Source organism: Somniosus microcephalus, chromosome 3, assembly GCF_052327205.1.
Source record: "Somniosus microcephalus isolate GS21.2 chromosome 3, FLI_Smic_1.0, whole genome shotgun sequence".
Taxonomy (NCBI): Eukaryota; Metazoa; Chordata; class Chondrichthyes; order Squaliformes; family Somniosidae; genus Somniosus; species Somniosus microcephalus.
The window spans coordinates 3,309,230-3,325,707 of NC_140989.1; the positions used below are offsets into that span (position 1 = coordinate 3,309,230).

General features: G+C 51.4%; 2 protein-coding genes across 4 annotated transcripts in view; one reads left to right on the forward strand and one right to left on the reverse strand.

The window, feature by feature from the left end:
• fdft1 (farnesyl-diphosphate farnesyltransferase 1) overlaps positions 1 to 11,827 on the forward strand; it is a 31,557-nt gene extending 19,730 nt beyond the window's left edge. For 2 of the 3 annotated variants that reach the window (XM_085978666.1, XM_085978652.1), the window contains exons 7-8: positions 5,634 to 5,786; positions 8,524 to 11,827. In XM_085978666.1, the coding sequence (XP_085834792.1) occupies positions 5,634 to 5,786; positions 8,524 to 8,739 (369 nt within the window). In that variant the 3' untranslated portion in view covers positions 8,740 to 11,827. The remainder of the gene's footprint in view (positions 1 to 5,633; positions 5,787 to 8,523) is intronic. The other variant, XM_085978657.1, reaches the window with a different exon arrangement.
• A 1,860-nt stretch (positions 11,828 to 13,687) lies between these two features.
• The window catches only part of LOC147120791 (cathepsin B-like), a 39,051-nt gene continuing 36,260 nt past the window's right edge, over positions 13,688 to 16,478 (reverse strand). The window contains exons 4-8 of the mRNA XM_085978677.1: positions 15,148 to 15,233; positions 14,870 to 15,013; positions 14,584 to 14,700; positions 14,283 to 14,411; positions 13,688 to 14,145 (exon numbers count right to left, since the gene is read on the reverse strand). Coding sequence (XP_085834803.1) covers positions 14,060 to 14,145; positions 14,283 to 14,411; positions 14,584 to 14,700; positions 14,870 to 15,013; positions 15,148 to 15,233 — 562 coding nt within the window. The 3' untranslated portion in view covers positions 13,688 to 14,059. The remainder of the gene's footprint in view (positions 14,146 to 14,282; positions 14,412 to 14,583; positions 14,701 to 14,869; positions 15,014 to 15,147; positions 15,234 to 16,478) is intronic.

Consider the following 16,478-nt stretch of genomic DNA (forward strand, 5'->3'; position numbering starts at 1 on the left):
TTCACCGTTAAATCATAGACCCAGGAGAGTGTCGGGTCATTTCGTGTTTCCTTTTCTATGTTTGCATTCGTCACAGGTAGACATTCGACTATGGTCGAGTGGAATATCTCCACTGGATCCACTGCAGGTGCTTCTTCCACCGTCGGCAACGGTAGGCGCGACAATCCATCAGCATTCCCATGCTGTTTAGTTCCTTTATACTCGACTAGCTGAAGTGCCCGGCGGTGCCGAGGCTTTTTCGAGGGCATGTTGTTGGAAGAGAGAGAGAGAGAGCGACTGGGGGGAAGAGAGAGAGCGACTGGGGGGAAGAGAGAGAGCGACTGGGGGGAAGAGAGAGAGCGACTGGGGGGAAGAGAGAGAGCGACTGGGGGGAAGAGAGAGAGCGACTGGGGGGAAGAGAGAGAGCGACTGGGGGGAAGAGAGAGAGCGACTGGGGGGGAAGAGAGAGAGCGACTGGGGGGGGGAAGAGAGAGAGCGACTGGGGGGGGAAGAGAGAGAGCGACTGGGGGGGAAGAGAGAGAGCGACTGGGGGGGAAGAGAGAGAGCGACTGGGGGGGAAGAGAGAGAGCGACTGGGGGGAAGGGAGCGGGCGACTGGGGGGAAGGGAGCGGGCGACTGGGGGGAAGGGAGCGGGCGACTGGGGGGAAGGGAGCGGGCGACTGGGGCGGGGGGGGAAGGGAGGGGCCCAGGCCGAGAGCTCCGAGCCCAACTGCGGCTCTGAGAGACGGCCGGCGGCCGAGCCCTGCCCCCGCCCCCGCCCCCCCCCGCCGAGCGCGGAACAGAGACGCCGCATCTCACCTGCTCCTGCTGCGCGCGCACCCTGACCCTCGTGGCTGACGCCGTTGCCCTGGGTAACGTGACACGGCGGGGGGTGGGGGGCGGGCGGAGGTGAGGAGCTTAGCAGCATCCCAGTTACCTAGCTCGGGCCTGGCTGGGCAAGAAAGGCCCAGACTTTCAGGCCTAAGATAAAAACGGGCAAAGGTAGGAAAAAGAATGTTCAGGTTAGATAAAATATTTACAAATGAGTGATTTATTTTAAAAGAATTTAATAAATTGAATTTTATTTTGCTGGAAATGTATATTTGAAAAGAAAGACGCAGAAAGCAGGAAAAAGAATGGAAGCAAGATGGTGGCTACTCACCTCGGTTCAGAACGATAAGGCCCGCCCACACACGCACCGATTGGTCGACCGTCAGGTCACCAAAGCGTAGGATTGATCAATCGTCCCGTCACTCGACCGTAGGAGGGCCCGGCCGCACGTGGCAGCAAGCCGCCGTACGATTGGTCGACCTCGAGGTCACTCTGTCGCTAATGAGCGGATAATGAGATGCTAATGAGCGGAATGGTGAAGGTTTTTGGGATACCGCGGGCGCGATTTTAGCCCGGCCGAAACGTAAATACGCTTAAAACCGTCTCGGAAGCGTAAGCTTTCTTTGGAGGTAACGCGCGCGTAGGTACGCCCTGTAACTTTCGAGCGCATAGCCCGCCAGACGCACAGGCGATGACAGACAGAAGTACCGATTTATATATATAGATGTCATATTGGTGTGCCCCTAGGAAAAGGGACCACCTCTGTAGCCGTTGTGCTGTCATTATCGGGACGCCCTTCTGAGGGTTGAAAATGGAGACAAGAGGTTGATGATCAGTTAGTAGAATAAATTTCTGACCGTGCAGGTAGTGATTGAACTTCTTCACCCCCCACACCAGGCTGAGGGCCTTTCTGTCAATCTGGGCGTAGTTACGCTCGGCTGAAGTTAACGAGCGTGACGCAAAAGCTATCGGCCTCTCTGAACCATCAAGGAATTTATGTGACCGTACCGCTCCAATGCCGTAGGGAGACGCATCACACGCCAGCCTTATCGGTAGTGATGGGTTGTAGTGAGCCAATACTTCTCTCGAAGTGGTTAGGTCTTTACTCTTCTGAAAGGCCCGCTTACATTCATTGCTCCATTTCCATGCTACTCCAGTTTGTAGTAGGGCGTTCAGTGGGTGCAGAATTGTGGACAAATTCGGCAAAAACTTATGGTAGTAATTCACCAATCCGAGGAATGACCTCAGTTGCGTAATATTTTCAGGCGCTGGAGCCTTAACTACTGCTTCAATTTTGTCAGGGGACTTATGTAACCCCTCTTCATCAATCACGTGGCCACAATACGATATCTGTTTCTTAAAAAACTCGCACTTGGGGCGATTGGCTCGTAGCCCATGTTCTCTTAGTCTAGTGAGCACCTGCTCTAGGTTGGCAAGGTGTTCACTGTCATCTTCACCTGTCACTAGGATGTTGTCCAAGTAACACTGAGTCCCCGGAATCCCTTGCAGGACTTGTTCCATCGCTCTTTGCCATATCGCCGGAGCTGATGCTACTCCGAATACCAGTCGATTATACTGGTAAAGACCTTTGTGAGTGTTTATCGTGAGATACTTCCTAGAGGATTCTTCAACCTCCATCTGCAAATATGCTTGTGCTAGGTCAATTTTTGTAAAACGCTTCCCTCCAGATCGTGAGGCGAAAATATCTTCTATCCTCGGGAGAGGATATTGTACTGTGTGAAGGACTGGGTTCACCGTCACCTTGAAGTCCCCACAGATGCGAACCTTCCTTGGCTCCTCAGACTTATTGTTTAACGTTTTCTTCATGACGGGAACGATGGGTGTCGCCCACTCGCTCCAGTCTACCTTAGATAACACGCCTGCATTCTCCAGATTCTCCAGCTCTGCCTCGACGGCTGGGCAAATTGCATATGGTACCGGTCTTGCTTTGAAAAACTTGGGAATTGCATTCTCTTCTATTTTTATCGAGGCGGTTACGCCTTTAAGAGTTCCCAGTTCTTGTTGAAATACCTCTTTGGCGTTAGCTAAGATTTTTGACAATCGTCCAGGTGTGACGTCGTCATCCTTTTTACCAGCCACCGTCAGTGCCTGAATGGAGTGCCAGTCTAAATTTATCTTTCTGATCCATTCACGTCCCAATAACGGTGGTCCACCATCTTGCAGTATGTACAGATACAATTTCTGTATTTCCTTTTCTGTTGTATTCGACAGGCACCCTTATTTTCCCTCTGGGGTATACTTTTTGCCCCGTATACGTCTTCAAGACAATGGATGTCTCTTTCAAGGGTATGTGTGAGAATAGCCGCTCGTAGTCTCGTCGATTCATGACGGTCCGGGCTAATCCTGTATCCAATTCCATTTTGACTTGGGACCCTGCTATCGTGAGGGTGACCCAAATGGTTCGGTGATCCTCTTTTGCAATTACGTTGTGAAGTTTGAGACAGCTTAGTCTCTTGTTCCCGGATTCACTATCGCTCATCTGGTCTTCGGAACTACTGTCCGTCATCTTTTGTACTTTCCTGTACTGTTCCTTAGTAGCCTTTTTGTTGTCGTTAGTCTTCTTCCCAGACCTGCAAACTCGTGCAATGTGTCCCATCTTTCCGCATTGCCTGCATATTTTGTCCTTGGACCAGCAGTCCTTCTGGTCATGGGTTGTTCTGCCGCAGCGATAACATTTTTCAAATCCCCGTGTCATTTCGTGGGTGCCGTATTCCTGTGGCTTTTGCTGTATTTCCGCAGCTCCCCTTACTGCTGCTTCGTACGATACTGCCACGCTGAAAGCCTTATCTAGCGTCAGCTCTTTCTCGGAGAGTAACCTCTTCTGGGTTCCTTCACTCAGGAGTCCACAGACAAATTTGTCCCGTAGAGTATCTGTCAGTCCTGCTCCGAACTGGCAGTGCTTTCATAGCTTGCGTAGTTCCGTAAGATAATCAGCATTGCTCTCATCTTTATGCTGATTTCTCCTGTGGAATTTAAATCTTTCTGCTATCAGCAGCGGTGTAGGATTTAGGTGTTCCTGTAGGATATCAACAATTTCGTTAAAACTCTTCGCCATCGGTTTGGCTGGAGTAATCAGGTTCCGCAATAGGCCGTACGTTCTTGCACCCGTTAAGTTTAGTAGTACCGATGCCTTTTTCTCATCGGCTACTTCGTTTGCCTCGCAATATACTTCGACTCTTTCCACATACGTGGTCCAGCCTTCTATTGCATTATCGAAGGCAGTGATATTGCCAGTCTTCGGCATCTTGGGAATCTAAGATGGCGCCTCCCGCGCTTGGCCAAAATGGCGCCTCCCGCGCTTTCCGTCTTCTCCGCTGCTGCTAGCGCTGTTGCTGGCGTTTTATGCCTTGATGGCGACGCCCTATGGTCTTCGCGCACTTCCCCCCGCGTTGCTGCTAATGCTGCTCTCCGCGGTTCCCGTGGCAAACTGCAGCTCCTCGTGGCTTTCTGCGCTTCTAATTTCTTTTATTTCCCCGTCGTCGGAGCAACCCTACGGGACACTTTCCTCCCTCTTCTCGGGTCTGTACGCTGCCCGGCTTCGTAGCACCGGCCGCGCCCTGTGTGCTCCACCCTCTCTCTCTCTCTCTCCTCTTCCCGACAACGCTGCTCGGCCCCGTTGAAATGCCACCCGATCGAGATCTAGCCCGCCGCAGCCCAGGAAGGATCAGTGTACCACCTGCCACCAGCCCGCTTAGCTGGAACACCATCGACAGGATAACCAAGCCCCGCTCTTGACAGCCTCTCCTGCAAATCTTCAACTCCGATGAATCAGAGGCGGTTGCCCACGGTCAACGCCCGTTTCTTCTGTTTGTTTTATTTATTTATTTTTTTCTTTCTTCCTTCTGGCCTCGACCTCTGACAACTTCGCTTCAGGGATGGATCCCCATGAGGTGGTGCAGACTGTAGGTAAGTTCGGATCTGCTCGTCGCCAGTATTATGTCCGTGTGTAATTGAGACACGGACTGCAGGAGTTGGTTATAACAGGTCTTTACTGAGTGGAGACAAACTGGAACAAACTATGCAGAGTTACTACACAGGCTTATATACAGGGGTGGTCACTACTGGTACTGCAGTATACAGGGGCTGCAGAATATAGCTCCTTCTGCAAAGTACATACACTACAGCTGTGTGTGTGCTGAATCTCCCTGACTCTCTGTCGCTCTGTGTGTGCTGAATCTCCCTGACTCTCTGGTCCTGTGTGTGTGTGCTGAATCTCCCTGACTCTCTGGTCCTGTGTGTGTGTGCTGAATCTCCCTGACTCTCTGTCGCTGTGTGTGCTGAATCTCCCTGACTCTCTGGTCCTGTGTGTGCTGAATCTCCCTGACTCTCTGGTCCTGTGTGTGCTGAATCTCCCTGACTCTCTGTCGCTGTGTGTGCTGAATCTCCCTGACTCTCTGTCGCTGTGTGTGCTGAATCTCCCTGACTCTCTGGTCCTGTGTCTGCTGAATCTCCCTGACTCTCTGGTCCTGTGTGTGTCTGCTGAATCTCCCTGACTCTCTGGTCCTGTGTGTGTCTGCTGAATCTCCCTGACTCTCTGGTCCTGTGTGTGTGCTGAATCTCCCTGACCCTCTGTCCCTGTGTGTGTGTGTGCTGAATCTCCCTGACTCTCTGGTCCTGTGTGTGTGCTGAATCTCCCTGACTCTCTGTCCCTGTGTGTGTGTGTGCTGAATCTCCCTGACTCTCTGTCGCTGTGTGTGCTGAATCTCCCTGACTCTCTGGTCCTGTGTGTGTGCTGAATCTCCCTGACTCTCTGGTCCTGTGTGTGTGCTGAATCTCCCTGACTCTCTGGTCCTGTATTCCAGGTGATGGCTATTGCCACGTTAGCTGCCTGTTACAACAACCCGCAGGTTTTCCGTGGTGTGGTGAAGATCCGGAAGGGACAGGCTGTCACACTGATGCTGGAGGCAACTAATATGGAGGCTGTGAAAGGGATGATTTGGCAGTACTCTCGAGTGGTGAGAATCTCACTAAACACACCTGGGATCAACACCGGGAATCTCACTAAACACACCTGGGATCAACACCGGGAAAATCACTAAACACACCTGGGATCAACACCGGGAATCTCACTAAACACACCTGGGATCAACACCGGGAATCTCACTAAACACACCTGGGATCAACACCGGGAATCTCACTAAACACACCTGGGATCAACACCGGGAAAATCACTAAACACACCTGGGATCAACACCGGGAATCTCACTAAACACACCTGGGATCAACACCGGGAATCTCACTAAACACACCTGGGATCAACACCGGGAATCTCACTAAACACATCTGGGATCAACACCGGGAATCTCACTAAACACACCTGGGATCAACACCGGGAATCTCACTAAACACACCTGGGATCAACACCGGGAATCTCACTAAACACACCTGGGATCAACACCGGGAATCTCACTAAACATACCTGGGATCAACACCGGGAATCTCACTAAACACACCTGGGATCAACACTGGGAATCTCACTAAACACACCTGGGATCAACACCGGGAATCTCACTAAACACACCTGGGATCAACACCGGGAATCTCACTAAACACACCTGGGATCAACACCGGGAATCTCACTAAACACACCTGGGATCAACACCGGGAATCTCACTAAACACACCTGGGATCAACACCGGGAATCTCACTAAACACACCTGGGATCAACACCGGGAATCTCACTAAACACACCTGGGATCAACACCGGGAATCTCACTAAACACACCTGGGATCAACACCGGGAATCTCACTAAACACACCTGGGATCAACACCGGGAATCTCACTAAACACACCTGGGATCAACACCGGGAATCTCACTAAACACACCTGGGATCAACACCGGGAATCTCACTAAACACACCTGGGATCAACACCGGGAATCTCACTAAACACACCTGGGATCAACACCGGGAATCTCACTAAACACACCTGGGATCAACACCGGGAATCTCACTAAACACACCTGGGATCAACACCGGGAATCTCACTAAACACACCTGGGATCAACACCGGGAATCTCACTAAACACACCTGGGATCAACACCGGGAAAATCACTAAACACACCTGGGATCAACACCGGGAATCTCACTAAACACACCTGGGATCAACACCGGGAATCTCACTAAACACACCTGGGATCAACACCGGGAATCTCACTAAACACACCTGGGATCAACACCGGGAATCTCACTAAACACACCTGGGATCAACACCGGGAATCTCACTAAACACACCTGGGATCAACACCGGGAATCTCACTAAACACACCTGGGATCAACACCGGGAATCTCACTAAACACACCTGGGATCAACACCGGGAATCTCACTAAACACACCTGGGATCAACACCGGGAAAGTCACTAAACACACCTGGGATCAACACCGGGAATCTCACTAAACACACCTGGGATCAACACCGGGAATCTCACTAAACACACCTGGGATCAACACCGGGAATCTCACTAAACACACCTGGGATCAACACCGGGAATCTCACTAAACACACCTGGGATCAACACCGGGAATCTCACTAAACACACCTGGGATCAACACCGGGAATCTCACTAAACACACCTGGGATCAACACCGGGAATCTCACTAAACACACCTGGGATCAACACCGGGAATCTCACTAAACACACCTGGGATCAACACCGGGAATCTCACTAAACACACCTGGGATCAACACCGGGAATCTCACTAAACACACCTGGGATCAACACCGGGAAAGTCACTAAACACACCTGGGATCAACACCGGGAAAGTCACTAAACACACCTGGGATCAACACCGGGAATCTCACTAAACACACCTGGGATCAACACCGGGAATCTCACTAAACACACCTGGGATCAACACCGGGAATCTCACTAAACACACCTGGGATCAACACCGGGAATCTCACTAAACACACCTGGGATCAACACCGGGAATCTCACTAAACACACCTGGGATCAACACCGGGAATCTCACTAAACACACCTGGGATCAACACCGGGAATCTCACTAAACACACCTGGGATCAACACCGGGAATCTCACTAAACACACCTGGGATCAACACCGGGAATCTCACTAAACACACCTGGGATCAACACCGGGAATCTCACTAAACACACCTGGGATCAACACCGGGAATCTCACTAAACACACCTGGGATCAACACCGGGAATCTCACTAAACACACCTGGGATCAACACCGGGAATCTCACTAAACACACCTGGGATCAACACCGGGAATCTCACTAAACACACCTGGGATCAACACCGGGAATCTCACTAAACACACCTGGGATCAACACCGGGAATCTCACTAAACACACCTGGGATCAACACCGGGAATCTCACTAAACACACCTGGGATCAACACCGGGAATCTCACTAAACACACCTGGGATCAACACCGGGAATCTCACTAAACACACCTGGGATCAACACCGGGAATCTCACTAAACACACCTGGGATCAACACCGGGAATCTCACTGGGATAAGCATGGGGAGGGCAGGGCTCTCGGCAAAGAGCCGAATGTGGGAAGAGGGAAAGGTTGCCAGCAATCCCATTCTCTATCTGTTCAGTCTTTATATCCAGCGTCCTGTTCTCACTCCCATCAGACCAGCGCCTCTCCTCTACACCGTGCGTTACACACACTGTTCATGGTCATTTATGCCTGTCGCTCTCTCTCTTTCCCAGATCGGACAGAAGGTCCCAGGTGCCGGGAGCTGCGGAGACAGAACGCGGCAGATTGTTGTGAAGGTGGAGTCTCTGAGCCAGTGTGACGGGAATATGTTGTCCCGCAGTCACCTCTCTCCCATCTACCTATCTTTGGCCATGTTCGTGGCTGCAGTTAGTTGGCAGTACTGGCAGACCCTGACTCACAGCTCAGAGGAGTACGTGCATGGGCAGTGAGCAGCTTTGCCTCTGTCCCTACCTTCTGCTGATTGTCCAATTCTACATGGGAAGCGGGAGCAGGAGAGCCTTGTGACTTCAGCTGGTGCTCACTGCAGGAGGAGACTCGGCCACGAATCCCAACAGGATCATTCATGCTATATAGATTGGTGCAGTAAAGCTTCATATCCAGACTGCAAGCTGACAGCGCCAGGCTCCCACCCACCTGGGCCCTGGGTGCTGTGGTCAGACATACACTGGGGTTCACATTGAGCCCAGGGATGGGGCGAGGGCGTGAGGTCTCCTGTGCTACTGTAAAACATCTGATTGGATGAGTTTACACAGACTCAACTGGAACTCATTCAGTACCAGACTGCTTCTCACAGCCACAGGTTTAAACCCCCTCTACCTGCCCTATGAGTGTTTGATGGGACTGTGGAACCTGTACCCCAGTGAGAGTCAGTGCCTGTGGAACTGTACCCCAGTGAGAGTCAGTGTTTGTGGAACCCGTACCCCAGTGAGAGTCAGTGTGTGTGGAACCCGTACCCCAGTGAGAGTCAGTGTGTGTGGAACCCGTACCCCAGTGAGAGTCAGTGTCTGTGGAACCCGTACCCCAGTGAGAGTCAGTGTCTGTGGAACTGTACCCCAGTGAGAGTCAGTGCCTGCGGGACTGTACCCCAGTGAGAGTCAGTGCCTGTGGAACTGTACCCCAGTGAGAGTCAGTGCCTGCGGGACTGTACCCCAGTGAGAGTCAGTGCCTGTGGGACTGTACCCCAGTGAGAGTCAGTGTCTGTGGAACTGTACCCCAGTGAGAGTCAGTGTTTGTGGAACTGTACCCCAGTGAGAGTCAGTGCCTGCGGGACTGTACCCCAGTGAGAGTCAGTGCCTGTGGGACTGTACCCCAGTGAGAGTCAGTGCCTGCGGGACTGTACCCCAGTGAGAGTCAGTGCCTGTGGGACTGTACCCCAGTGAGAGTCAGTGTCTGTGGAACTGTACCCCAGTGAGAGTCAGTGTTTGTGGAACTGTACCCCAGTGAGAGTCAGTGCCTGTGGAACCCGTACCCCAGTGAGAGTCAGTGCCTGTGGGACTGTACCCCAGTGAGAGTCAGTGTCTGTGGAACTGTACCCCAGTGAGAGTCAGTGTCTGTGGAACTGTACCCCAGTGAGAGTCAGTGTCTGTGGAACTGCACCCCAGTGAGAGTCAGTGTCTGTGGAACTGTACCCCAGTGAGAGTCAGTGTCTGTGGTACTGTACCCCAGTGAGAGTCAGTGTCTGTGGAACTGTACCCCAGTGAGAGTCAGTGCCTGTGGAACCCGTACCCCAGTGAGAGTCAGTGTCTGTGGAACCCGTACCCCAGTGAGAGTCAGTGCCTGTGGAACCCGTACCCCAGTGAGAGTCAGTGTCTGTGGAACCCGTACCCCAGTGAGAGTCAGTGTCTGTGGAACCCGTACCCCAGTGAGAGTCAGTGCCTGTGGAACTGTACCCCAGTGAGAGTCAGTGCCTGTGGAACTGTACCCCAGTGAGAGTCAGTGCCTGTGGAACTGTACCCCAGTGAGAGTCAGTGCCTGTGGAACCCGTACCCCAGTGAGAGTCAGTATCTGTGGAACCCGTACCCCAGTGAGAGTCAGTGCCTGTGGAACCCGTGCCCCAGTGAGAGTCAGTATCTGTGGGACTGTACCCCAGTGAGAGTCAGTATCTGTGGAACCCGTACCCCAGTGAGAGTCAGTATCTGTGGGACTGTACCCCAGTGAGAGTCAGTATCTGTGGAACTGCACCCCAGTGAGAGTCAGTGCCTGTGGAACTGTACCCCAGTGAGAGTCAGTGCCTGTGGGACTGTACCCCAGTGAGAGTCAGTGTCTGTGGACCTGTACCCCAGTGAGAGTCAGTGCCTGTGGAACCCGTACCCCAGTGTGAGTCAGTGTCTGTGGGACTGTACCCCAGTGAGAGTCAGTGTCTGTGGAACCCGTACCCCAGTGAGAGTCAGTGCCTGTGGAACCCGTACCCCAGTGAGAGTCAGTGTCTGTGGAACCCGTACCCCAGTGAGAGTCAGTGTCTGGGACTGTACCCCAGTGAGAGTCAGTGCCTGTGGAACCCATACCCCAGTGAGAGTCAGTGCCTGTGGAACCCGTACCCCAGTGAGAGTCAGTGCCTGTGGAACCCGTACCCCAGTGAGAGTCAGTGCCTGCGGGACTGTACCCCAGTGAGAGTCAGTGCCTGCGGGACTGTACCCCAGTGAGAGTCAGTGCCTGTGGGACTGTACCCCAGTGAGAGTCGGTGTCTGTGGAACCTGTACCCCAGTGAGAGTCGGTGCCTGTGGGACTGTACCCCAGTGAGAGTCAGTGTGTGTGGAATTGTACCCCAGTGAGCGTCAGTGCCTGTGGGACTGTACCCCAGTGAGAGTCAGTGCCTGTGGGACTGTACCCCAGTGAGCGTCAGTGCCTGTGGGACTGTACCCCAGTGAGAGTCAGTATCTGTGGAACTGTACCCCAGTGAGAGTCAGTGTCTGTGGAACTGTACCCCAGTGAGAGTCAGTGTGTGTGGAACCCGTACCCCAGTGAGAGTCAGTATCTGTGGAACTGTACCCCAGTGAGAGTCAGTGTCTGTGGAACTGTACCCCAGTGAGAGTCAGTGCGTGTGGAACCCGTACCCCAGTGAGAGTCAGTGTCTGTGGAACCCGTACCCCAGTGAGAGTCAGTGTCTGTGGGACTGTACCCCAGTGAGAGTCAGTGTCTGTGGAACCCGTACCCCAGTGAGAGTCGGTGCCTGTGGAACCCGTACCCCAGTGAGAGTCAGTGTGTGTGGAATTGTACCCCAGTGAGAGTCAGTGCCTGTGGAACCCGTACCCCAGTGAGAGTCAGTGTCTGTGGGACTGTACCCCAGTGAGAGTCAGTATCTGTGGGACTGTACCCCAGTGAGAGTCAGTGTCTGTGGAACCCGTACCCCAGTGAGAGTCAGTATCTGTGGGACTGTACCCCAGTGAGAGTCAGTATCTGTGGGACTGTGCCGTTGGATGACGAAAGCTGCTGTTTCTCCTGAGGGGCTGTCCTTTCTCATTAACTTGCTGATCGTCATTTTGTGTTTGTTAATTTTAATAAATGATTTGACATGTTTGTGTGTGTCTCTCTGTCACTCTCCTCCCTCTACCTTGCACAGATTCACTGCCCCTTCTGTCTTGTACCCCATGCCACATCACCAAGGCTAAGAGGAGATTTACACGAGGTGTTTAAAATTATGAAATGTTTTGATGGCGTGAATAGTGAAAGATTAATTCCTCTGGTTGTCCAGTTGGTGACGAGGAGGTCAACAGTTTAAAATAGTCGCTAATTTTACACGGTAAACATGTGCGCAGGGAGGGAGGGAGTGTGAGTACAGGGAGCCTCGCAGTTGGACTGAGCTATATGTCCTGCACCTGCCCTAAGAGGGACCAGAAACTCGTCTCCAAACAGTAAAAGGAAGGGGCGGGGGAAACCGAAATAGACAGGAACCAAAACAGGAACATTACCCAGAGCCAGCTTGGCCGCACTGAGCACCCTCTGCCTGCTGCTACTTCATAAATAGATGAGGGAGAACCAGTGGATGTGGTGTATTTGGACTTTCAGAAGGCTTTCGATAAGCTCCTGCATAAGAGATTAGCGTGTAAAGTTAAGGCACATGGGATTGGGGGTAAGGTATAGACTTGGATAGATAGAGAACTGGTTGGCAGACAGAAAGCAAAGAGTTGGAATAAACGGCTCTTTTTCCGAGTGGCAGGCAGTGACTAGTGGGGCACTGCAGGGATCGGTGCTAGGACCCCAGCTATTCACAATATATATTAATGATCTAGACGAGGGAACTAGATGTAATATCTCGAAGTTTGCAGACGACACAAAGCTGGGTGGGCGTGTGTGCTGTGAGGAGGATGCCGAGAAACTCCAGGATGATTTGGACAGGTTGGATGATTGGGCAGGAGCAGAGCAGATTATTATCTGAATGGCAATAGATTGGGAGAAAGGGAAGTGCAACGAGACCTGGGCGTCCTTGTGCACCAGTCGCTGAAGGTAAGCATGCAGGTGCAGCAGGCGGTTAAGAAGGCAAATGGTATGTTGGCCTTTGTAGCGAGAGGGTTTGAGTACAGGAACAAGGATGTCTTGCTGCAGTTGTACAGGGCCTTGGTGAGACCACACCTTGAGTATTGTGTGCAGTTTTGGTCACCTTATCTGAGGAAGGATGTTCTTGCCATGGAAGGAGTTCAGCGAAGATTCACCAGGCTGATGGCTGTAATGACGTATGAGGAGAGATTGGGTTGATTGGGCTTATACTCGCTGGAGTTTAGAAGAATGAGAGGGGGTCTCATTGAAACTTATAAAATTCTAACAGGATTAGACAGACTAGATGCAGGCAGGATGTTCCCGATGGTCGGGGAGTCCAGAACCAGGGGTCACAGTCTAAAGATAAGGGGTAAGCCACTTAGGACAGAGATGAGGAGAAATTTCTTCACCCAGAGAGTGGTGAACCTGTGGATTTCTCTACCAACGAAGACAGTAGAGGCCAATTCATTAAATATATTCAAGAAGGAGTTGGATATATTTCTTAAAGCTAAAGGGTTCAAGGGATATAGAGAGAAGGCAGGGACAGGGTACTGAATTTGGATGATCAGCCATGATCACATTGAATGGTGGAGCAGGCTCGAGGGGCCGAATGGCCTACTCCTGCTCCTATCTTCTATGTTTCATTCATTCCCCACAAATCAGTCAAAATGCTCTCCGAAAATGTTAAATCTGCCTTTTCTTAATGTCTTGATTCCTAATGTCCAAAGCAAGGGTTTAAACAATTTCAAAAAGGTTAGTGGTGTATTTAGATTATGATGCAGTCTGAACATCTGCGGTGGACCTCATCTCCCAGTGTGCATCGTACAGTTCAGCCCAGTGCTGCTGGAATATTTTTCCACTACTCAGTTATTTTTCAAAATCATTTGAAGCAAAGCGGGAGAAGAAAGTTCAACAGCTTTATTCGGGTAAAGTTTATACCGAGTTTATTTAAAAAAGAGAGTCTGTGTTAGTGTATATAGTTCTGAGAGTGAGACAATGGGCAAAAGAGAAAAATTGAGAGATTGTTGCATAGTCACAGCCAAGAGCCAGTTACTGTGCATTACGGTAAGCTCATTAAAACCAAAATAATTGCACGTGATTAATCTGGGACAGATTCTGTGCTTAGAGACTCAGAGTCGAGGAGGAATGGGGTCCTTGGTTAATCAGGCACTGATGCGCCCACTGTTGAACTCTCCATGTAAGATGCCCGGAGTTCACCAACCCAAGTGTAATGCCAGTGGTGTGTTGATTGTGTGCAGGGGGCTCAGAGCCTCACTAGTGGCTGGTGTCGCGCGGAATTCCTGTCACGATCTCCTCCTCAATTCCGCACTCGTTGCTGCCCCGCAGGATCTTGAAGAAACCTGCAAAGTAAAAGCACCAATGAGATGGGGGAAGAATGGACAGGGAGCCTATTGGGCACATCAGCCCCTCGAGTTGCAGACCCACCTCCCCATCGAAGTAGAGACCACCCCACCCCCAGATATGAACCGTCACTCACCATTATCCCCCCAGTCCGTGTTCCAGGAGTTGGCGACCAGCCAGTAAGGGGTTCCATTTTCCTCGCCCCAGCCCAAGATCTTGATGGCGTGGCCACCGATCGACTCCCCGGTCTCATGTTTGTAAACACCTGGAGACCAAGATTAACAATTCAGTAAACCACAGGGACAGGCCATTTGGCCCATCGTAGACTATCCTATTTCGCTCAATCAGAGGGCTGGAACTCTGCAGGGAATTTCGGCCGAGAACATTGGTCCCTTGGTCTTTCATCCTTCGCAGCGAATATTGAGGGGCAGACCTACCTGACTTGTACAGCAGGAAGTCAGTGTAGATTAAGAGCGCAGCTTCCACTGGCCCGTTCTTGTAGATCTCTGTCATAATCTCGGTAATGCCAGAACCAACACTGTACGCAGTAAGACCTGGAAAGGAGAGAGTTTGCTCAATTACCCCAGTCTCTCAGCAACACTGAAAATAGTCACGCACACAGACAGACACATCTCGTGTGCAGTGCATGCGAGTCCGTGCCACTTGCCCTGGCGTATCAGACAGTTCAGCCCCTGTTTCTGTCTCTATTCCGGCTCTACCTACCGTAATGCTTGTCGCTGCTGTAGTTTGGGGTGTAACCTGCCTCACATTGCTTGGTGCATCTGGGAGTCTGAATCTCCCCACTGCACTCCGGCCGAGAGCCATTAACATGGTGTTCACACGGGGGGATTGAGTATGGCCGACAACCTGTGGGCGGAGGGGAGAGAGTTAAAACAAGACCAACAGGGACAACTTTGGGATTTTAAAGCTGGGCTGGTACGGAGCCCCACACAGAGCCGTGTGAGCTAGGCTCTGACCCACACCTGACCCCACATACTGACCTATGTTTGAATTGTAAAGCCCTCCTGACACCAAACCAGCCTCGGTCCAGAATTCCCAGGCTCTGGACGGGTAGCCACCGTTACAACTGGTGAAAAGTGAAAACAAATTTAGACGACAACAACCGAATGGCCTTCTGTGCTGTAAATTTCTATGAACAACAACAACTTGCATTTATATTTTTTTCATTCATTCCTGGGACGTGGGCGTCGCTGGCAAGTCCAGCATTATTGCCCATCCCTAATTGCCCTCAAGAAGGTAGTGGTGAGCCGCCTTGAATACAACTGAGTGACTTGTGCGGCCATTTCAGAGGGCAGTTAAAAGTCAACCACATTGCTGTGGGTCTGGAGTCACATATAGGCCAGACTGGGTGAGGATGGCAGATTTCCTTCCCTAAAGGACATTAGTGAACCAGATGACAATCCAGTAGCTTTTTATTCCAGATTTTATTTAATTAAATTTAAATTCCCCAGCTGCCGTCCCTGGATCATTCGTCCAGGCCTGAATTACTAGCCCAGTGCCATAACCACTATATTACCATACCTGAATATAATGCCTTTAACGTAGTAAAACATCCCACGGTGCTTCACAGGAGCATTATCAAACAAAAACATAATGAGATCTTAGGACAGGTGACCAAACGCTTAGTTCTATGGGGACTAGGGCACCAAAGGTGGAGGTGAGGTGTGGTTGAGCAGGTCAGTAGCTGCAGAAATGTTGTGGTGAATGGAGGGCCAAAGGATAGACAGTTGGGATTTTGAAAGTGCCGTTGTAAGTGAATTGGGAGAGTGTTTTTTTGCAGGGGCGGACACAGAAGGGTGTGGGGTTGGGAGGGGGATGTGGGTGGAGAGCGATACAAGGACATGGTCAGAGATGGCCTTATCTGTGATTGACAGAATGGGAGTAGCGAGGTCACATGAGATAGCAAGGTCAAGGGGGTGGCTGTGAATATGGGTTGGGGAGTTTACATGAAGGGAGAGATTTAGGGAGGGTCAGAGGGCAGTGAACTCTGAGGAGAAAGAGCTTGATTGGTTTAGATGGAGGATGAGAAGCCGCTCAGTGCAGAGACTGAGGGAAGAAAGCAGTGAAGATATCTCGGTGAGAAATTTGGCGTGGTACTTGTGTGGGCGGTAGAGAACAAGGTGAGATGTTCAAAGAAGGTGCCAGAGGAGTAGGGAGTGATGAGACTCCTCAGCGAGACCCCGAGGCAGCAATTGGGGCAGTCACTGCCTCATAGAGCAAGCCCTGCACTGCCGATGGGGTGAGTCAGCCTCCCCTCCAACAATACCCCACCCTAACACACTAGGCTTGCTGCAGATTACAGCATTAGGGA